At 49.1% G+C, this 23,418-nt stretch overlaps 1 protein-coding gene across 1 annotated transcript; it reads left to right on the top strand.

The window, feature by feature from the left end:
- The first annotated feature begins 165 nt into the window (after positions 1-165).
- Positions 166-5,399, top strand: TMEM176A (transmembrane protein 176A). Its single transcript, XM_017651661.3, has 7 exons — positions 166-317; positions 942-1,143; positions 1,622-1,732; positions 2,763-2,819; positions 2,959-3,174; positions 3,718-3,828; positions 4,161-5,399. Exons 2-7 carry the CDS (start codon positions 946-948, stop codon positions 4,203-4,205), a joined length of 738 nt encoding a protein of 245 aa, XP_017507150.3. The 5' UTR covers positions 166-317; positions 942-945; the 3' UTR covers positions 4,206-5,399.
- The last annotated feature ends 18,019 nt before the right edge of the window (positions 5,400-23,418 follow it).

Raw genomic sequence — 23,418 nt, 5'->3', positions numbered from 1 at the left:
CACTCATACCCACTCAGACAACTCACAAATTCAGAGCAAAGGCAAATCTTTGTTCAAAAGGTCCCTGCCCAGGTCAGGGTGGGAGAGAGGACGCCCCACAGGGTTCCCACGGCTGGCCAGTTGCATGGGCTCCCAGGCCACCCACTGGTCCCCACGCCCAGAGCCCAGTGACAGCAGCAGCCAGAAAACCCTGGAAGGTCCCCACACGGGCTGTGCGCTGCTCCCTTCCCTAGTCCTCCCCTCTGCCCGCCCTCGGCCCCCATCAGTGCCTCTGCCCTCCCTGCTGCACACTGGCCACCGGTCCCTGAGGACAGCAGGTAAGGTGGGCCTATGGCCCAGAGGCCCTTGTCCTGAGAAACTTCACACAGGACCCTCCCAGGGCCTCCCCCCCACTGGCCTCCTCACTGCCTCGCCCCTCAGAACCTGCTGAAGAGGGAGGGAGGGACAGACCACCACGAAGAGGATGTGACTCCAGGGAGGGGTGAGGAGCAGAGGCTGGGTGCACCTGTGTTAATGCCAAGTCAGTCCAGCCTTTGACCTCCAAGTGCACCCACAGTCTGGTCCTTCCCTGGGGTGAGGGCAGTTTGACCAGGCAGTGTGGGGCTGAGAAGCCACTAATGGAGAGGGAGGTATTTAGGGGCTCAGGGGTACCCCCAAGCCCAGCTGGGGAGCAGCTGCCTCAATAGAAGCTCAACCAGCATGGCATGGTCCCCCCTGAGGCTGGGGGACATGGGCCTGGAGCAGGTCTGGGGTGAGGGGAGGTTCCAGCAGGCTCAGGGGTCACCACAGCCCCAGCAGAGTCAGGCTACCCTGACACGACTCCCCTCAAGAGGACTCGAGGCCTGCTGCTCTGAGCGGAGGCCACCCCAGTCCCGAACGTCAGGGAAATCTGGGCAAACCTGCCCTCTTTTCTTCTCTGACATTCCCTTCCTCCCTCCCAGACAGATGCCCAGTGGGATGGGGACTGAAGACAGTGGTGAGGTGACCCCTGGGGCCCCCCAGCCCACCCGCATCGACGTGCACTTCCACCAGGAGTCGGCTTTAGCCAAGCTCATCCTGAAGGGGTGCCCCCTGCTGCGGCCCCCTGTCCCCAGCACCACCTTCCAGGCCCGGGGCAGCAGCCGGCTGCTGGTGGCCTCCTGGGTGAGCAGGGGCGCAGAGGAGCACCTGGGTCCCTGAATCGCGGAGGGCAGACCCTGCCCTTGCTGGGCACACTCTCAGCCAGCCTCTCCCGACTGGACGCCGAGCCAGTTTTATTTCCTTACTAGAAATCAAGTTCTCCTGAGCTCTGTTTCTAGCTTTTCCCTCACTTACTGGTCTTCCCAATAAAAGCTGAGGGTAGGGTGGGCTGTGGGCTAAAGGGGTGCAAAGGTGCCACTGACCAGTCAATGTCCCAGCCAGTGGAACCCTGAGTCTATCCTGTGCCCTGGACCCGATGCCGCACAGGCTGGGGTCCTCCCTGCCTCTCCCCTCCCCTTCCCTCCTCCGCCCTCCTCTCCCCCCCTCTTCTCCTCCCTCCCTCTCTCCCCTCTTAGGCCCTCCGAGCTGCCCCGAGGCTTGGGGGCAGAGGGCTGCTGGTGGGCCCAGGGCTCGGGGCCAGGTTCTCGGCTTCTTCCTCCAGGTCGTACAGACGGTGCTGGGAGTGCTGAGCGGGGTCCTGGGAGGCTGCCTCTACTTCTTCTACTCCTGCTCTCTGCGGGAGTCGGGCGCTGCCCTCTGGACAGGGACCGCGGTGAGCCCCGGGGGCGGGGGCCAGAGCAGCGGCAGGGGCGAGAGACCATCACGGTCCGTCACCGGCCACACGGTGCTGCGCCATGTTAGACCCTAAGTCATCCAGGCCAGTCCCCTGCTTCTACAGATGAGACAGTAGCTGAGGGAAGCAGTGGGATATCCAAAGTCACCGGGTGGGTTCTCCTGGCCCCCTGCCCAGGGCTTCTCCCTGACTGGCCGCCTCCCCCGCCTTCAGCAGCGAATACCAGCCGAGGGTCCAGGAGCCTTCTCATCTCCAGACACAGGCAACAGAATGTGCCGGAGCGCGTGCGCTCCACAAGGAAGGGTCGCCTCTGGGTCATCTCCCAGCGCCCTCTGCAGGTCCTGCCCGTCGTGGGCATCAGGGCCTAACGTCCACAGACGGGTGTGCGATCTGCAGTGGGAGCTTGGCGCCCGGTCATGAGAGGACTGAGGGGCCCTTAGGCTGACCTGCGCTCACAGAGTAACAGTGAGACACACATATTGATTGAAAAAGGGGACAAAAGTAGTCACCCTCATCCACCCAGTGGCAAAACTCTCAGATTAGTTACAGCATCGCCCCCAGTGATTCACAGACTTCCTGTTCTGTGAGCCCAGCTGGGTGGCTTGCTGAGCACGGTTGGGGAGGCACATGGACCAGGACATTCACCCGGTACTGAGGACTTCTCAGCGACTGGGGCCGCACCCCACTGTCTGGACCTGTCATAAAGCACCCTAAACAGGAAGGCTTTGGGGGGAGAGGAGGAGGGCTCGCGCCCAGCCTGACCACAGCGCTTTCTGACGCCACTAACACAGAGGGTCCTGCGCCTGCGGCCTCACGAGTCCGATCCAGGCCTCAGCAGCGTCCCTGGCATCTTACTACAGACAACAAAGCTTAGCTCAAAACCTCAGGCCCACACGGTGTCCTGGGAAAGGGCCAGCACCCTGTGGGAGTTCCAGCAAGAGACAGAGGGGGGCAGCGGGGGGCCTGGCATTCCCTGTGCTCACCTGCTCCCTCTCCAACCTCCCCCCAGGCTGTGCTGGCAGGAGCTGTTGCCTTCATTTATGAGAAACGGGGTGGCATCTACTGGGTGAGTTTGGAGGACAGGGGGTGGCACCAGGCCCAGAAGCTGGAGGCCACCCCAAACCTCCTGCCCCCTTCCCCTGTGTTCCTGGGGCTGGACTCCAGGAGAGACTGGATCTCACGGGTCTCCGGCCTCCCCTCACCAGGCCCTGCTGAGGACCCTGCTGGCCCTGGCAGCCTTCTCCACAGCCTTCGCCGCCATCATCATTGGGAGTACTTATTTCTTTGAGTATAAGTTTTTATTTACAAACTATATCTGTCAGAGCTCCTCCCTGAGTAGCTGGCCCACCCTGCCCCCCAGCACGCCAAGTCCGGAAGTCAGAAATCTGCATCTGTGCCTCACCTACTTGCACATGCTGAAGGTGAGCTGAACGAGAGAAAGGGGCACAGGCGGCGGGCAGGCGGGGCCGAGGCGGTGGGCAAGAGTCAGGCTGTCCGTCAACACCGGCACTGCCTCTTCTGCACCCAGCTTGACTACTGTCACCACAGCTGTGGCATTGAAACGAACAGAAACCCTTCCTGCAGCTGTGGGAAATACAGATTTTATTAATAATATGATGCTGAACCATGATAACATATGAACCAGGATCGCAAGTACACCAGGTGCTGCCCACAGCCGTTAAATGCATGAGCTCCCTGATGCTCTCAAGTCTTAGGGTTGCTGGGGAACCAAATCACAGCCCAAGCCTGTCACAGAGGCTGAGAGAGGTTTCCGGGTGCTCTCTACATGCTAGACCCATGGACCCCACACACAGGGCCCCCTCTGCAGCAGCCCCCACCCGCAGAAGCTGCAGACTTGGGGATGAAAAGATAGAGAGTGACCCTGCGTTGAAGATGAGCATGGAGACAGAGCGCAGATGGCAACAGTGACTCGGGTGCCTGCAGCTTCGGTCCTCTGTCCCCAGGCCCTGTTCATTAGCCTTCAGGCCATGCTGTTGGGTGTCTGGATTCTGCTGTTTCTGGCATCCCTGGTGCCCCTGGGTCTGTTCTGCTGGGGGAGACGCCAACATAAGAAGGTGAGCCCCTAACATATGTGTCTGTGTGTTTGGGCAGCAGGCTCTCCAGAGGCAGGAATGAAGAGTGCAAGGTGTGGGGAGGAGGAAAGGGCCTGTTCCACTGAGTCCCCAGGGGCATCGTGCCTGCCTTTCCACCCCAGTGGTGGCCCAGCCCAGAGAGCCCCAGTCCATGACCAAATGGCCCCCAGGACACCAGGGAAGCCCATGTCCATCGTGGGACCTTGGGGCTCTTTGCATCAGGTACCATGAGGCTGCAGGACTAAGCTGCCCTGCAGAAGGGAAGCTACACGTTCTCTCCCCATTAGGTGGGCTCACCCCTCCTCTTTCCTTAGGAAAGAGACCAGAAGGAAGCGCAGGCAGGGCAGGAGCACTCATGACGGTGCTCCTTCTGCGCTGGGCTCCCTGAGGGAGAAGCGAGCCGGGGAAGAACCACTCGCCAGCATCTCGGTCACCACTGCCCCACATGCAGCCTCGACCGCCGCCCTGCCCCCCCAGCAGTCACGCAGCCTTTACCCCACGTCCTGCTCACCTTCACCAGGCTGCCCCACTGCAGGGACCCCCTGAAGCAGTGCGGACCATAAGCTCCCCTGTTGCTGCTCTCAGCTTCTTGTTAGTTACTGCAGGGAATTCCTCTTGGCTGGGGGAGGGAGTGAGCTGACAGCAAGCCTATGACGTTCCCCCCACTCCCAACCTCCTGTCCAAGTCTAGAGTTGCTGGCCCTGAAAATAGACTCTCTTGGAGGCTTGTAGTGCAAACGTAGGTCCAAATGCCTCAGTATGAGGGATGACAGGAGCTGAGGTTCTGAGCCCCACTCCCTACAATTCAGATTGAAGAGGGTGAATGTTTGGTAATTTGAGAATTGGATTTTTTCTATTTGGGCTGTTTGGAAATATTAAGAAGTAAATAACACCAATTATTTTGGAAATCATTTTTTTAAAGATAAGACACCCAACAATATGATGAAACAGAAACCCGAAATAATAGTCTTATGAAAAAATACCTCAAACAGCTGGATAGCATATAAATTGGATATTTTTTAATTCATGGTTAACCTGAATAGGTCATAACAGAAGTAGTGTTCGAGTAGGTAGGTAGCGAGACAGCGAAGGCAAGGGGGACTTCAGTGTGATGCCTGCATTAATTCTACATGTTCCGTGCAAGCTGTCCCCGGGGCATGCGGAGGGAGACTACAGATCACAGACTGGCTCAGACAAGCTGGTTCCAACATGGAGGAGAATTGAGCCAATCACACCCCAAAACCCACATCCCTCCTATCATGAGCATAAATCACATCTCCTCAAACTTTAACACTTCTGTTGGGGACAAAATATAGCCCAAAATCCCTCTGCCTCACGTGAGGGTAGAGTAAGCCTGAACCCCCAGAAGGCCCCACCTGTCCCCTTTGAAACCTAATCTCAGTGAATATTCATTTCCCTTCACATAAAAAAGTCTCCCTATTATTCCCTAGGCTGGCTCCCCTCTGGGTCTCTCTGCTCCCCATCTCTCTGGGCATGTACTCTTGTCTTTTTCTGAACTTTATTTTCCAAATAAACACTTAATGCTCAACACCTTCTCTGCATTCATCCTCGACTTCTTTCTCCCAGGAGACCACGTACCCTCTGCTGGTAACAGGAGGAGCAGGAATTCAGAGGGCTGAGTCTTGAAACCAGTATCTGGCTGTTTGCGAGTCCAACAGCTACCTACCTACATCCTGTGCTTCACCAGAAGGACGCACAGGACATAATAGGCAAACAGTTGTACTCATGGATAAGTTTTATTACAGCAAAAAGGATACACAGAGTATCAACACAGGGAAAAGACATCCAGGCCAATTCTGGAGGAATCGAGGTGCAGCCTCCCTACGTTCTCCCGCCACTCTACGGGGAAGGGCCACATGGGAAGGTGTACGCTGTGTTTCTGCCCAGAGAAGCCTGTTTCAGACTCCGAGCTCAGGGTTTTTATCAGGGGCTGATCACATAGGCATTCTCTCTGCCTGCACAGCTACCGCAATTCACAACTCCCAGAAGAAAAGCAGATGTTCACCTGAAATCACATAGTTGGTACAGTCCAGGCAAGTCTGATACAGTGGAATTCAGTGCTCCACATACTCAAAACAACCCTATCAGCATAGGAACATCCTATAAGCCAGATTCCAAGAAGACAGCCGAGGGCTGCAACAGGGCCTTGTAGGGAGCAGCCTCTGTGCTCGCTCTGTCCAGCACACTGACCGCTCCAGGGCCATCTACCAAAATCATGCTCCCCAAACCACACCTAATAACTGTGCTGAAGACAGTCAACAAATCCTATAGCCACTTACACTGGGGTGTCAAAGTGAAGAACTCTGTATATAAATCTGCAAGTTCTGGGAACAAATGGAAAGAACATCCCCCCCATCAAAGGGTGTGAGAAGCAAACCCTTGGTGGAAGGACTGAATGAATTTGCGTGGATACACACTTGACTCTAACATGGACCTGGAGGCGGAATGCCCACTGCCTAGATGATCCAAACACGCTGAGAAAAGAATTTCAAGTCCTCCAGGTGGTAGTGAGCCCAGGCACTGTCAGAACCAAATGCAAATTCTGTCTGGGGAAATTCACCTTCATCTCAGGCTTCAAATACTTCCTAAAAGCCCTGTTGCACAGAAAGAAAAAAATAACCCTGAAATTCAGTGTAACATAGAAACATAAAATCAAGAGCACAAATCCTTCAATTATTGCCATTTTTAGATACAGATTGCAAAATTAGCATGTTTCATACATTGAAAGAAATAAAAAAGAATTAAAGTACTGACAAAAATAAGGAATTATCAAAAATGATTAGGCAATTTTTTAATCCCAAAGAGAACTTACAGAAATGAAAATTATAGCAATTAGAATAAAACCCCCAGTAAACAGATTAAACATAGATACACAGAATTATTTACAATAGCCAAGATATGGAAGCAACCTAAGTGTCCATTAATAGATGAGTGGGTAAAGAAGAGGTGGTACATATACACAATGGAATATTATTCAGCCATAACAAAAAAAAAGAAATCCTACCATTTGCAACAACATGGATGGATCTAGAGGGCATTACACTCAATGAAATAAGCCAGGCAGAGAAAGGCAAATACCATATGATTTCACTTATTTGTGGAGTACAACAACAAAGCAGAACAGAAGGAACAACGTAGCAGTAGACTCACAGACATGAGAAGGGACTAGTGGTTACCAAGGGGGAGGGTTAGAGGCGGGTTGGAGGCGCGGTGATGGGGATAAAGGCACACAGAGATCTCCGTCGTAATATAAATTGATCATGGGGATGGTAGTACAGCATGGAGAATATAGTCAATGATTTTGTTAAAAAGAAAAAATAGATGCACAGGGAAGTAAGTAGTAAACCAGCTCAGACAGAAAAAAGAGATGGGAAATAGAGATGGAAAAGACATTTAGATCTGACATATGTCTAGGCAGAATTACAGGGAGAATAAAGAGAGAAAACTAGAGAAGAGAGGTATCAGACATAATGGCTGAGAAATTTTCTGAACTAATAAAACACAAGAATTCTGAGAGAGAGGAAGCTCAATTAATACAAGGCAGAAGTCAAATGAAATCCTTATTTAAAGGCACCAAGTAAAATTTCAGAAAACAAAGAGAATGTCTTAAAAGCAGCCCAATGACATCATCTAAAAACAAATGGCGATATTGTATCACTCCCCTTGTGGCAAGGAATGATTAGGGTCAAAGAGTTATAAAGTCTCTGCTCTGTTTGGAAAAGAAGATGTTAAGTTCAGCTTTTGTCAGCTCATTCCTTTGTATATTCATTCAATTAGCTAATACCTTACTTAAATATTTAAATGTCAGTGTTTTAGTGAAAGTTCAATGACAATTACTAAAAAATAGGGATAATCATAAAACTGTAAATTTCAGTTTAGAGAAAATATAGAAATGAGAAAAAATTCAGTCAATGCCAAATAAGAACTGAGAGGGGAAAAAAAGAAACATTTAAAAAAGTGAGTCAAATGGGAAGTAAAATACGGAAGGTGGCTATAGATTAAGTTATATAAGTAATTGTAATAAATACAAATGGACAAAATAGTCCACTTAAAATACACAAAAAGACTGAATTTTTATAAAATTCATCCACATACTATTTTCCAGAAATACATCTAAAACAAAAGTACAGAAAGATTGAAAGTAAGAGGATGGAAAAAAGGTATAACAATTAAATTGTTAGTACAGCTCTGTTAAAACCACACTTTAAGGCAAGGAGCATTCCTAGAGATAAGGAGGCCACCTGTGGTCAACCCAGTAGTCATTCTGTCCTTCTTTTTCCCATCCCACTCATTCCCACCCCCTACCTCCAGCTGGGGAGCCAGCCTGTAGCCAGGAGAATAACAGCCATGGGCTAGAAACGGTGCAAGAGAGAGACCCCAGGAGCCTGAGCAAATTGAATGTGGCACAAGTCCTGGATTGCTTACCTTTGCATATGTTTATGTGAAAAAAATTAATTCTTTGCTGATTAAAAAAAAAATTTTTTTTAAGAAACCATTTACAATAGCAACAAAACTACAGGTTACCTAGGAATTAATCTAGATATTCAAGACATAGATAAAATCATCAAACATTATTAAAAATAGTTATGAATACCTAAATAAGTGGAAATAATATACACGATATCCTTTTGTATAGATGGCATCTCCCTCCAAACCGATGCATAAATCCAGTGCAGTCCCAACCAAAATCTCAGCAGTGTTCCTAGTACTTGATTAGCCAATTCTCAAACGGATGCAGATCGAAAGACCCAAATCAGCACAATTTCGCCGACCCCTGAAACGCAGATGAGGAGTTGGACTAGGCAGGCATTCAGACCAGTTAGTGCCCCGGTTGACAGAGCTGCGCCAGAGACAACAGGGACAATGAAGAGCGGACGGCGCCTGCAGAGTTCTGAGCTTGCAGTCGGAAGAGCTGAGCTCAAGCCTCAGCTCTGCCACTCAGCAGGTTCTCAGTGTCGGATCAGTTCCAAATACGTCCTGAGCAGTAGTCTTTCCACTTATAAAATGTGGACAATTCTATCTAAAACCCATGGCTAATGTGAGGATCGAGTGACAAATAGAAATCAAACTGTCTAAAAATTGGACACCTCACAAATCAGTCAAGCAAACATGGATTGCTGGTGACAAAAAGGGAGAGAACATAAGGTACTCACCACTCCACAGATCTTCTCTCCTCCTTCCTTCAAAGGAGGTAAAATGCAGTCCTTAAATGAGAATATTATCCCCTCCTTCAAACCCCTAGAATGGCACCGGGGAAAGCAGAGCTCTGGCAGCCGCCAGTGGGACTCAGTGATGCGGGCCCCGGAGAGGGTATGGTCTTCCGTGCATACCGGGATCACAGTTGGGGCATCCTTCAGCAGAGACCAGTCTTGTTCTCCAATTTTCATTCTTCCTCTATTCCTTGCAATAGGGCCCCTGAATATTAATTGGACACATAACTGCTCAGATGCAGACTAGATTTCCCAACCTCCTGTACAATGAAATATGATCGAGAGACTTAATTCTTGGAAATGAGATTTAAGAAGTAGTAGCATGTGTACCTCCTGGGCAGCATCCTTTGAGAGAAAGGTCGTGTCCTTTGCCCTCTATGCTCTCTTTAATGATGCTTGGAATGCAGCTGCGATAGCCGGACCTAGAACAAGCATCTTGGACCATGTGGTGATTTGGGAATGGAGTCCATTCACTGGAGCACAGAAAAAGCATGACCCATGGCCTACCACGCTAATCCAGGGCTACCTGCCTAGAGGTTTATGTGGAAAAGAAACCCAGGTTATCTTAAATATTCTGTCACACACAGCCAGACGTCATTCTAATTAATATATTTTCATCTCAAAAAGATGAGACCTAAGCCTGTCCAGTCAGCATATTGTGGATAAAATCCATCATTTAAAGAATGAATATCTCCCAGAGCAGAAACTGCAAAGCACAACTTGATTACAGCTCACTGCAAGCTGGGCAGATACCTTTAAAAAAGCAGCACTGTTTGGCACGACATGGATAAAATGAGAGTCAGAGGGGACAAACTGCACTGTGCCCAGCCAGCACCAGGCCCAAGAGGGACATGGCCAGGCTCTTATTTGACGTGAGTTTCCTGGAACCTGTGCGTGTCTCCTCCTGCTACCTGGATCCCTGAGGACATTCCTATCACACCCACTCCCAGAAGTTTTCTGCTTGGTCTATTCTAATCCAGTGGGTGGGAGGTCAGCTGTGGTGACCCACTGACCATATTCCTGCTGGCCCACAACACAGCCTTGCTTCCAGTATGGTGACTTCCTCCCGTCCTTGGACTTGCTCACGACTCTGCACTGACTCCCCAGAAAGCGTTCCTAGAACAGCAGGGAAGCAGACGCAGTCTGTGATCTTCCCTGAAGAGTGCCAGTCCTGCCCGTTCGGACGCACCCAGCTTTGTACCGCTCCTCAGTTCTTCAAAATCTAAGAAAGTATCACTTACACACACACACCCCAAAACTGAAAAGAAAAGCAGGGAGCTAAACAACACGAGCGTCAGGACATCCAAGAGGACCACACAAAGGTCTACGGCGGCGGGCGCGTTTTCTTCCTAGCCCAGATCGTGGGCATCTTATTATTATTATTACTAAGACTACACATATTCATTTTAAACTCTCTTATATATGAATGATATGACCACAGTAAAGAAACACACATTAGGACTCCCTATGCTTGAATTAACTTCAAAGTTATAAAAACAAGAACTCACAAGTCAAAAGCCATTAATTACATCAGTTAATGTAAAAGCAGTAACAGTGATCAAATGGTCCTTTTTTCTTCAGGAAGCCTAACCAGTGGGAAAGTTCCTCTGTGCTTCCAGTTCTTCTGGCAGGTCTGGTAATTAAATTGACATGAGACCAAATAAGAGGAGAAAATTTAATTTAGTTATGTACACATGGAGAATCCACATAAACATGAGAGATTCCAGTCAGGCAAAATGAGGTATATGCCATATGACAGCAGAAGCAGATAAGAGCCTGACCTCAACGGCTAGGACAGCAATTCACAGGAAGATGAGAAGGAGCAGGTGTTTGGGAGCAGATGTTTGCTGGGCCACACAGAAGCCATGGGACACAGAAAGGAGTTTGAGCAAAAGGACTTTGCTAGGTCCCTCCCTGTCCACCCCCCCCAGGTCATACTATAATGTGGTATCTACAGGGAGGGCTCCCTTCCTGGAACAGGGTCCTCTATCTAAATTTTTTTAGGCAGTTCAAGGGAAGATCAAGGTTTCTTTCTGAATCTTTGGGACTTGACTGTTTTCAGTCAATAATAATCCACATGCCAAAGTGATACATACTGAGGTGATTTGTTATGAATCCTACAGATTAAAAGCCTGAAAGGCCAAGGGGGACAACTACGTGTGCCCAGGTCAGGGGTCCTCAGCAAGGGTGCAGCGACAACAAGAGTGAGGCTAACCATGGTCCCCCAAAACCACTCTATCTGTCAAGGTTCAGGCAGAAAAGAGATGGCACTCAAAGTGGGTCATTCGAGAAATGTTTGTTAAAGGGGTAATTTACAAAGATGTTAGCAAAGTGTGGGAACTATAAGTGACAGTGCCAAACCAGGGTTGGTCACCAAGTGTTTCAGGGAGGTGTCATTACCCCTAGGCCCAAAAGATGAGGAAAGGGGGGCAGTTACCATGTTTCAGCTACAGGCGGAGAAGGCTAATGGAGATGACGCTTGACTTGAGCTCCCACCCTCCCAGAGAGGCACAGCCAGCCTGAGATGACCTGGCAGTGAGGGATCCTGGGGAATAAATGCCCAGCTACCCTCCTCGGGTCTCTTGCCAGTTTGTCCTACTGGCCGAACCCAACAGGAAGTCACAGGACAAGAGTCCGGAGGTGTGAGCCACAGAAATACCCCTTGGGGGCACAGACAAGGCTAGAGAAAGGTGGGAAGACTCTCTGGAGAGGCCGATGAAAGATACCCGGAATAATTACTTTTGTCTGTGTGTGAAGAAACGTGATTGAAAACTCCCCAAATCCGGCAAAGGACATAAACCTACAGACTCAAGAAACCCACTGCACCACAAACAGAGCCAAATCAAAGAAGTGCAAGCCAGACATACGATAACCAAACTGCTAAAAAGGAAAGACACAGGGGAAAAAACTCGAAAACAGCCCAACAAAAAAGGCCCATTCCCTAGAGAGAAGAGTGGACCAAATTACAGTGGTTTCTCATCAAAAATCATGGTGGCCAGAGGAAGTGGCACATTTTTTTCAATTGTTAAGTGTAGGTGCAATGTGGAACAACACCATTTTAGTGTGACTTAAAAAGGAACAGCACAGGGGAATCTAGGTACTGCTTTCTACCCTGACCACGGTGTGGGAATCTATCCACTCGCTAAAACTCCAGAAGTGGGCACAGAAGAAAAAAAGCTAGTTTTTCTATAATGGTAAGGAGATAAACGTGTTACTATCTGCCTATCTCTATCTCAACACCTGTCATTCCGGAGTCATTTTCCCCTTCAAAACAGGAACCTCAAGCCTGTGGCTTTCCGTGTATTTCCAAATAAACAAATTGCTTTTGATTTTTTTTTTTTTTTTTAAGAAAAGGCAGGGGTGTTGAGTCCTCTGATTTCCTACAGGAGAGAAGACCAAAGATCCAGGGAAGGAGGGCAGGTGACCGGAGAAGTCTGAGCAGAGCCGGAGCTGTGGCGTTGCTTGTGGGGGGTCAGCCAGAGGGAAGCAGGCTTCTCAGACTCAGATAGTCCAGGGGCAATAAACAAAGGAGGCTGCCAGGTGCTGACAGTAAAAGACCACTTCTGAGCAGCAGGGCGAACTGAGTTGACATTCGTTTATCTAAATGAAGAATGGGAAGAATTTACGTCCAGTCCAGCCATAAAAGGATGGGATTGGAAACACAGGAGAAGAAAAATTTCATACCCTCCTTAGCTTGAGGAAGAAAGTTATTCATCAGGCCTTCACTTCAGTTTTACCCTGAAAATATTTCTTATGGCAATATGTTTTTTAAGCTTAATGATTAACACATTTAAAAACAGGATTAAAACAAGATAGAAGTTACATTCACGTGCCTAGTTCCCTATCTGACTTCCCCCTTACGAGCCTCTAGATGTGATTAACATCGCCACCTAGTGGCTACAAAAGGTTTTCTTCAGGAGAAACAAATTTTTTTCACACAGTTCGCTGAAAATTATTAATGCATTGCTGAACAAATATCTCCATGTGGCAGGCACTGAGGATACTGGAAATGGAACTGGGAACAGGTTAGACAGACCCTGCCTTGCCTAACCCAGGTGACACTGAAGAGTAAGGGCCAGAGATCATTACCTCTCTCCCTCCTCCCTCGCGCATGCCCTCAGCCATCTGCTCTGCCTCAGCCAGCTGGCCCTTACAGAATCGTGCCGTGAAGCCCCCGGGCCTCCAGAATTAGATGGCAGGTGGGGAGTTTCCTCCTGCTCCACTGTTTCCATTCCCTTTTCTCCTGTCCCACCTCATCTGCTCCAGGGATATGGACTTAAAGAACCAGATATCCCAGTTCTGAGCTGGAGTTAGCCCCTGTCACAGCCACCCTGCCCGAGCCCCCACATAGATGTCAGCTCAGTCCTGCCCCAGCCCTGACTCAGTGAGACACAGGTCTGACGACTCACTGGGGAGAATGTCCACCCTCACAAACACGGTGGGGACGCAGTGTGCACAGAAGCTCTCCCTGATCACTTGGCCTCCACAGTGGAAGAACCCCAGGGAGTGGCCTCTCCCTGCCCGACCCCGCCAGGTCTGGAGTCGCAGAGGAATCTGCCCTCTCCACAGTGCAAGCAGTGTGTGTGACCCAGGGCCCAAAGTAGAACGCCCTGAGGGCACAGCTCCAAGCCCCAGCACAGTCGGGTCGCCTTCATTCCGCACACAAAAGCAAGAGGGATTTCTTAAACAGGACACAAAAAGCACCAGCCACAAAGGAAAGGACCAACTGCATTAAAATTAGAAACTTCTGGCCCTCAAAAGACAAATAAGGAAAACAAAAAGATACACCAAATAACATGATAAAATATTTGTCAATATGTATAATTAACAAAGGGCAAGTATCCAGAATGTGTTAAGTTGAACCATATGAAACTGCCATTTTTTGTAGGCCAAAAGGGTCAAATACCAGTGATTCAATATGGTTCAATCTAATGTAAAGAATTCTTACAAATCATTAAGGCAGACAACCCAGTAGAAAAATTGACCAAAGATTTGAGCAGACACGCTACATGAAAGGAACTCCAAATTGCCAGTAAGCACAGGAAATGTGCTCAACCTCATCCATATTTGGGTAAAAGTAAATTACAGTCACAATAAAATAATACAAGCTAATCTACCACGTTAAGCAAAATGTAAAGTCTGGTGAGGATGTGGAACAATGAAAACTCACACACTGCTGGCAGGGAAGTAAACTGGCACAAGTGCTTTGAAAAATATGCATGAACTAGTGAAACTGAGATCTACGACTTGTGGCTTCACCGTTGCTCTCCAAGGTTCACTCTGAGGTACACGTATTCACCAGCTCATATATACAAAAACAAGCATAGAAACTTTGCACATAATATCCCCAAACTGGAAACAAGCCTGATACCTGTCTCAGCAGAATGGATACAAAACTTGTTGCAAACTCCCAGAATAGGGAACTACACAGCAATGACTGATCCACAACCCCATGAAACTGAGCAGAACAGGCAAGACCCAAAAAAGTTCCTTCAGTAAGAGGCTGTGTATGTGAAATTCAGAACAGCCAAAACCAGTCTATATCCTTTAGGTGTGCCTCCATAGGTGAAAACACTAGTCTGGAGAAAAGCGAGAAGTGATTTCCCTAAATTTTTATGGAGTCACTTGTGGAGGGAGAAAAGGAGTCATAATTAGATGACTGGGTGCTTCTGAGGCATGAGCTACTTTGACTAAGAGGTATGTCAATTTGCTTTATAAGTAATCATGCAAACATATTTATCTGTTTAATGTTCATTTGTATATCTTACAACGAAAAGGAAAAAGAACTCGAAATTCTGCCAAGTTCAAAGATCTGTAGACAAATCTTAAGGACAACAGGAATGCACATTTCATTGAAGTGGTGTGATCTTGTTGGGGGTTTACAGATTATCATCTGACTCAAAAATTAGAAGTGATATGACCTTTATCTAAGGGGAAAGCTAACCGACCACTTTCTTTAAATTAAAAAATCCCAATTGTGGACTGTAATTAGGATTCGGGTTGTCCCAATTCTGTGACAGACATGGATGCAGACACATCCCAACCAGGTACTCTAGATGCTAAGACATCTTGGCAATTGGGAATCGCATTCCCCAAAGTTGGAAACTGCAGCCTTAAAGAGGAATTCGTGTGCGGAGCAGCACTTTCACGGAGAAGAAAATAATACCAACATCAGGTATGCCCCTAGTTTCAGAATCGGGTGAAGCCAGAAACAGTGGGAAACGCGCTATAAGAAACTGAGGCTAGGCGTAAGGACTGAATGAAATGAAGAAAAGCAACAGCAGCTAGAAACGCTCCCAAGACTGTGAACTCCCGGTCCATTGATGAATTCATACAAGGTCGCGTGGTTTGGAGGCCGGGCAACAGATGGGAGGGATTTAGAAGGCTGGTGTTCTCCGCCATGGCTTGAGGGATGCCTGTCAGTCCCTGCGGTGCTTGCCCCTGGCACTGTGCCTGCCACAGTGCGCCGCATTCAACAATTGCAGAGCGGATTCCAAACCACAAGGGCTTCCAAACTCACCGGACACGAGGTGGCGCTGTTCGCAGTCACGCGGCGGGAAGGCGGGGCTTAGAGCGTGGGGGTGGGGGGGCAGATGGGCGGCCACATCCTCGTAGCCAATGGGCAATCCTCCTGCTGCTCACTCTCTAACAGCCAATAAGGAGGGAGTTGTGTTGGGGACTGAGAGGACATGCCCCAACGCAGGGTAGGCTTTGAACTCCCACCTGATGGATCCCCAGGGCTGACTCCGAGGCCGTCCTCACCCGGTGCCCCGACCTCCGCCAGAGGTCCCGCTTCCAGGAGTAGCTGGTGTCAGATGGAACAATGGACAGGCCCCCTGCCCAGCCCACCTTGCATGAGCAGTCATGCTGACCCCACCTCTATGGAGGGACTCGTCCCGATCTGGGTCTGAGCCCTCTCTCAGAACAGGCGACATTTCCTCGCTCCCCCTCAGACACCATGCATGTTCTTTGGCGCTGCCTATCTCCCTAACTAGACTGTAAACCCTGAGGTCAGGACTGGCTCGGGTGCGTTTGCGTCTGCCCACAGTTCTTCCCTGAGGATGCTCCAGGGGACGAGTGTTTTTATTTATATATATATATTTTTTTTTATTTTTTTAAAGAACATTATGTTTACTAGGCTCTCCCCTACCCCAAGTCCCCCGCACAAACCCCATTACAGTCACTGTCCATCAGAATAGCAAGACGCTGTAGAATCACTACTTGTCTTCTCTGTGTTGCAAAGCCCTCCCCTTTCCCCCACCCCCAACATTATACATGCTAATCATAATACCCCCTTTCTTCTTCCCCACCCTTATCCCTCCCTACCCTCCCATTCTCCCCCGTCTCTTTCCCTTTGGTAACTGTTAGACCCTTCTTGGGTTCTGTGATTCTGCTGCTGTTTTGTTCCTTCAGTTTTTCTTTTGTTCTTATACTCCACAGATGAGTGAAATCATTTGGTATTTGTCTTTCTCCACCTGGCTTATTTCACTGAGCATAATACCCTCTAGCTCCATCCATGTTGTTGCAAATGGTGGGATTTATTTTCTTCTTATGGCTGAATAATATTCCATTGTGTATATGTACCACATCTTCTTTATCCATTCATCTACTGATGGACACTTAGGTTGTTTCCAATTCTTGGCTATCGTAAATAGTGCTGTGATAAACATAGGGGTGCATCTGTCTTTTTCAAACTGGGCTGCTGCATCCTTAGGGTAAATTCCTAGAAGTGGAATTCCTGGGTCAAATGGTAAGTCTATTTTGAGCATTTTGAGGGACCTCCATATTGCTTTCCACAATGGTTGAACTAATTTACATTCCCACCAGCAGTGTAGGAGGGTTCTCCTTTCTCTGCAACCTCGCCAACATTTGTTGTTGTTTGTCTTTTGGATGGTGGCCATCCTCACTGGTGTGAGGTGATATCTCATTGTGGTTTTAATTTGCATTTCTCTGATAAGTAGCGATGTGGAGCATCTTTTCATGTGCCTGTTGGCCATCTGAATTTCTTCTTTGGAGAACTGTCTGTCCAGCTCCTCTGCCCATTTTTTAATTGGATTATTTGCTTTTTGTTTGTTGAGGTGCGTGAGCTCTTTATATATTTTGGATGTCAAGCCCCTATCGGATCTGTCATTTATGAATATATTCTCCCATACTGTAGGATACCTTTTCATTCTATTGATGGTGTCCTTTGCTGTACAGAAGCTTTTCAGCTTGTTATAGTCCCACCTGTTCATTTTTGCTTTTGTTTTCCTTGCCCGGGGAGATATATTCATGAAGAAGTCACTAATATTCACATCCAAGAATTTTTGCCTATGTTTTTTCTAAGAGTTTTATGGAACAAGTGTTTTTAAGCATTACCTAGCTCAACCTGACTCCTTGGGCAATGCGTGCAGGTTCCCTGTGCCTAACAGAATGAGGCTTTCCCACCACACCGTCAACTGGGACAGCAAACTGCTGGATGGCAGGTGACATGAATGTCTCTTGGACTCCAAATGCTTCAGGTTAGCCTTGCCCATGATTCTGGGAACGATGGTTTCAGCCTGAAGGTACATGGGTTGAATTTAGGTACTCAGAATAGAAGATGTGGAAACCAATTAAGTTCTTCCCTAAAGACTTGATTCATGAGCCTTCTTCCTAACAGAGGTGACTAGACCTAAAAATGAACTAAGAGAGAGTTAAAGTTTATTCTTTGAGTAGTTTCAGACTTCCTTACTTGCCACTGTGGCTTTTCTGGTTGAAAAGATGAAGCCAGAAGAAAGGGAAAGTCATATTCTTTGGATGTGGGCGCCTTCCCTCCTCCATGCTCAGGTTCAGGGACCTAGACCCCACCTACGGACAGGACACCAGAATTCCTAAGTGTGCTGGGTATTTTTCTAGCTCCTCCAGATGTACTTTCCCCCCTTCTGCCCCACCCTGGGCCCTGGCAGGCTGGCCTGCATGGACTGTTTTCATAGGTCCCCTTGTGCCATGGCGTGGGATGGCGTTCGGCCCCTAGCTAGCCCTAGCAGGTGAATGAGATCAAAGTGTTCAGTCCCCTGGCTTCCCCTGTGCCAGGCCCCAGTTTGGCATGGCAGTGTCCTACCAAAGGCCACAGATCTTGTCAGGTGGGATAGGATAGGCCAGTGAGAATGCCTCTGAGAACTGGGGAGGTGGGGCTGAAGCTCCGAACAGTCTAGACCACAGACAGGCACTTAATAACCATCTTCAAGACATTGGAAGAATGACACAAGCAGCGAGTATAGATAAGCTTCCTATGTCCACGCTCTTATTTAAGAAGTTGATCTGTGGACCATACTTATAATGCTAAACAATTCTTCAGCACTGGCTCCATGCCAGCACTACACCAAGCACTTTTTGGTGACTACCTTTACCTCATTTATGATAAAGGAGTTCCTGACTAGTTTTATCCCCATTTTACAAACAGAAAACTAAGGCTCAGAGAAGCTAAACAACTTGCCCATGGCCACACAGCTAGAAAATGTCAAAACTGACATGTGAATCCAGAGAGTCTGGGTCCTGATCCTGAGTTTTGTCTTCATCATTACACTGAACGAGCACCTCAGAAACTCCATCTATACCAGCGTGGTTTTTGTTTTTGTTTTTTCTCTTCCTGTTATTTATCTCCACAAACACAGAGGCCATAAAGATAAGGCTAAAATTAACTGCCTGCCCTTTTTCTCCAGACTTCAAGCTCTCAAGTCTGTATCTGTTCCTGAAAGAGCATCGAGCTTTGCCCCCACTTACTAATACTGAGACAGAAGCAGAGAGAAGAAACCCTTTAATTGATGCTGAATTAGCTCCAGCCTCCACTTCAAATGATTTGCATTTCAACTCAAGTCAACAGCTCTTCAGAGACTCTGATCTGGTACATGACTTGAGCTGTGAAAGATAAAAATGCGAATCCAGCACTGTTACACCCGTTTAAAACGTTCCATGGGCTCCCCATTGCCTCCAGGATAAAGGCCACAATCCCTCCACAGCGGGACCTCGTCAGCCTCCCTGGCATTCTCACTGACTGAGCCAGCCCCTGCCCTGTGATCCGGACAACCTGGCTGCACAGAGCTGCTCACGGTTCCAGAACATACCATCAAGGGTCAAACCTCTGCCTTTTCCTCCAACGTTTTACTATGAACATTTTCAAAGATACAGAAAATTTAGGGGGAAATTTACAGTGAATACCCACATACCCACCACTTAGATTCTGAAATCAATAGGCAGCTGTATTTGCTTTATCACATATCACCCATGCCTTTATCCATTTTGGTTTGGTTATGCATTTCAACGTAAGTTGTAGACGTCTGTTCTCGTCCCCCTGAGTACTTCAGTACATACAATATTAACTGGAGTCCCAGATTTGCTTGCAGTCCTTTTCTTTCCCTTGAGGTGGAATTCACATACATCTTAGGTGACTGTTTCATTTTCTGGTAACAAATCACCATATACTTAGGGTCTTAAAACAACACAAATTTATTATCTTAAATTTGGGGGAGGGTAGAAATCCAAAATCAGTCTGACAGGGCTAAAGTCAAGGCTTGAGCAGTGTTGGTTCCTTCTGGAGGCTCGCAGAACTATTTCCTTGCCTTTTCACCTTCTAGGACATTCTTTGGCTCATGACCCCTTCCTCCATTGCTCCAACCTCTTCCTTTAACAGTCCCATCTCCTCTGACCTCTGCCTCCTTGTGAGGACTTTGTGCTCACACCTGGATGATCCCCCATCTAAAGCCCTTAATGTAATAACACCTGTGGCAGTTCCTTTTGCTACATAATGTAACTTATTCACAGGTTCTGGGGATTAGGACGCAGCCTACTACATGCACCACCTGATGAGTTTCTGCAAATGCATACACTTATCCCATCAGGATACGGAACATTACTATCAGCCCCAGAATGTTCTCTCAGGCCCCTTCCTAGTCAGTGCCCCTCCCCATCCACTGCTGAGGCCACCACTGTTCTGATTTTCTGCCTCTTTTAAAACCCCAGTAAATGGAATAATGCAGTGTTTCTTCTTTTGTATCTGGTTTCTTTCACTCTATGCAACATCATTGAGACTTAGCCATGCCTCAAGTATCAGTATCAGTTTGCTCCTTCTCATGATGAGCACGATTCCACTGTATGAACAGTCCGTGCGTGACCACTCAATCCATCACCTGCTGGTGGACTCCGGGCTGTTTCCACTTCTCTCTGTACTTTCGGACCAGCTGCTGACACAGCTCCCTTGTGCATAATAACCTCCCCCGCCCCGCAGAGCTTGCCCCACACATAAGCAGTGACACTCATGGCCTCACAAAGACCAACCCCCCTCTCAAGACCAGTTCAAAGGCCACCCCCCTGGGGAGCCCAGCCCCACCCCCGCACCAGTGCACCGGCCCTGTCGGCATCCAGTACACACTCCAGTCTCTGCGCCGGGCAGCTGTCTGACCCCTACCTGTGGACAGGGCTGTGTCCCCTCCCAGGAGCAGAAGGAGGAGCCAGGGCTTTCTTACCTCCGTCTCCACGCCGAGGGCGGCGGAGGGCGGCGGAGGCGTGCGAGCTCTGGAACCAGCGCCAGCCTGCTTCCAGCACCTTCCCCGTAGTGTGAGGATGGTGAGCAGGCCAACCTCACAGGGTCACCGATGGTAGCACAGGCAAGGCCCTTACACAGTGCTTGGTTCAGAGTGTCCAACACTGACACCCTCGTGTGTGTTTGTGGAAGAAGTGGACGTGCAGTCGGCCCCAGTCAGCAAAGCTTGGGTTCTTTGCATTCTGACTGGAAAGAAATCTGTTTTGTTCTGAAAATTAACGTGAGTGGGGGAGGTGGTGACTCTCCGCTGCCCACTTCATTAGAAAAGCTGACAGCTTTCATCCACTCTGACTTTGGTCACCGTCTGAGCCATGGAAGCCCAGCGAGCGCTCCTCGGAGGAAGGGCGGGGCTCCGTCGGGGTCTGAGAAGCTCTGAGCTGCTGGTTCCTCTGCGATGTGCACCGTGGTTCCCCTCTCAGTACCTAAGGGCACAACCCCGGGGGCTGGGGTCATGACTTCCACCCTCAAACTGGCCTTGAGCTTCCTAGATTTTCTCATCCTAAGCCAAACCAGAACCTAGAGAGCTTATCAACCCAGCAGCAATTATGAAAATATATTTTTTTGTTCTTTCTTACTATCTTTCCCATATCTTTTTTTTTTTTCAGAGTGGTCTGCTCATTAGAAACTTGGCTTCTTGACCATAGTGTTTGTGTGGTAGACTTTTTTAAATTTCTTTTTTCTGATCATAGAAATAATACATGCCCATTGCAGGAAGTTGGAAAGTATAATATGGGAAAGTATAATTAGAAGACAAAAAGTAACCATAATTTCATACCCCAGGGAAAACAATTGCTAATATTTTTATGAGTCCTTCTGTACTGATAGACACACAAATACAGGATACATGTGTTTTCCCAGAAATGGGAAAACACCAGTAATTAGCTTTCTTGGTCAGCTAAGCAGCCATAGCCTGTTTGCCTGCAGGCTCACAGGGTGACCGAGATGGAACACGGGGAAGGCCAAGGCGAAGAAACTCCTGGGCCTGCCAACTGAGAAGGCCCCCGAGATGCTAGTCGGGGCAGGTCATGTCAATCCTCCACTAATCCCGACATCCCAGCTGGCTTTTCCTTCCCAGGCAAGCTAGGATTCCTCAGCATTAGCATGGCTCAGCCCTCAGAGGCAGCGAAGGCAGCAGATGTGTGCCCCTAATGCCATAGACGTTGAGCTGGCACTCAAAGCAGGACCCCGACCTGCCCGGTGTGGGAAGCAGGGATGGCAATCTGAGTGAGTCTACTGTCCCCGAGTTCCTCCTCATGGCCCTCTGTCAGGCCCTTTCATCGGGGCTCTCCGCTCCTTGGGAAGGTGAGTGCTGGCTCTCTGGTTAGTGCTACACAGTGTACCCATCACTGGTTCTTTCCAGGCTGCCCCATCACAAGTACCAAGTGGACAATTCAGTCCCTTAGAATAAAGTATTATAAAAATAGAGGCTTGAGCTTAATGAGAAGCAGCTGTTTCACTTAAAAAACAAAGCCGACTTCTTCAAGTGAGATCTATGTATGAATTCTTATATCCACAGAGCTGCGCCACGAATGGTTCTCAGTCTTGGCTGTACCATAGAACCACCCCACAAAGCTTTTAAAAACCTGGAAGCCCAAGGGTCCCTCCAAACCAAGTCAATCAGAACTGGGGGTGGGACCCCAGGTGCTCAACAGCTATGAGCACCCCCCAGATGATTCCAATGTGTGGTGGCCACTGGGAGAGCCACCCCCTGCAGGGCTGGTCCAGGGCATGAAGCTTCGGGGGTGCCACGGGTCCCCCACTGACAGTGTCATTAGGATCTGTGCAAAGTCCTTCAGCCACCATTTTCCCAGTCAGTGAAGTTGGAAAGGGCCCCTTTAGGTTGTGGCTGCCTCTCTTACAAACCAGAACTCCAAGAACACGGATGCAGAGAAGGCCTCTCAGGTACAAAGCAAGCAGCCAGACAGTCTCTCGTGAGACCTGGGAGGGTTGTGGAGCTCAGGCCGAGGGACTGCAAGGTCAAGGAGACACCACCTTGTCTCAGGGAAGCTACGTCCTTCGGAGGGGGCTGCAGGTTTGGGAGCCGCAGAGACCTAGCGGCAGACCCCAGTTCTGCTGCTGACTAGCTGTGTGGTCTCAGGATGACCCCACAGGTAGGATCCTCTCTAGGATTAAGCAAGGCCACACGCAGTCTGTGGCACAGGGCTCCGGGGCTGCCGGGACAGGTGTGCATGGTGGTAGGTACTCTCCTCAGGAAGACCCAGAGCCTCCCACCCGAATGTGAAAGGAACCCTCCGTTGCAGAGAAGAGCTGACTGGTTGCCTCTGTTTTCCTGTGAGTTCCCTGCCCACAGGCCCATCTCCTTTACAGAGAAAGCACAGACCCTCGCCCGGCTTCCCCTTAGCAGAGCGCGCTCAGGCTGAAATGTGTAAGACAAAATGGTGCCAAATCCCAGGGGGGGACAAACCCAACAGAGAACAAGGATGGGATGGAGCCTGCCGAGCAGGGGTCCCACCTGCCGAGCCAGGGCTCATGGAGCCCGTGTCCCTGTGTCCCCTCCCAGCCCAGCCCCGTCAGGCCCTAAGATCTTCGTTTTCGGTCTGGCTGTTAATCTGAACTACTTGCTTAGGCCTCATCTGTCCCGCCACTGGGGAAAAAAAGTTCCCTAAACTGGAGAGGAAACACCTGGGGCAACTTCAGTGCTGCGGCGCCTGTCAAGCCTCCAGCGTTTCCCAGCGCTGGCTGCAGACGGGCTTGTCTCTGCACCAGACAGGGCTCAGAGTGGCTTCTTCAATCTGCTCCTTCAGTCCCCAACTTCCTCCAT

Source organism: Manis javanica, chromosome 6, assembly GCF_040802235.1.
Source record: "Manis javanica isolate MJ-LG chromosome 6, MJ_LKY, whole genome shotgun sequence".
Lineage (NCBI taxonomy): Eukaryota > Metazoa > Chordata > Mammalia > Pholidota > Manidae > Manis > Manis javanica.
Note: the sequence above shows the minus strand (reverse complement) of the source record. Positions and strands in the feature narration are given on the sequence as shown.

Bases quoted from the DNA above. Each gene is read 5' to 3' on its own strand.
- TMEM176A (XM_017651661.3), top strand. From the start codon at position 946: ATGCCCAGTGGGATGGGGACTGAAGACAGTGGTGAGGTGACCCCTGGG. The intron at 3,175-3,717 runs GTGAGCTGAACG...CTCTGTCCCCAG, and splicing joins CCTACTTGCACATGCTGAAG to GCCCTGTTCATTAGCCTTCA. The intron at 3,829-4,160 runs GTGAGCCCCTAA...CTCTTTCCTTAG, and splicing joins GGAGACGCCAACATAAGAAG to GAAAGAGACCAGAAGGAAGC.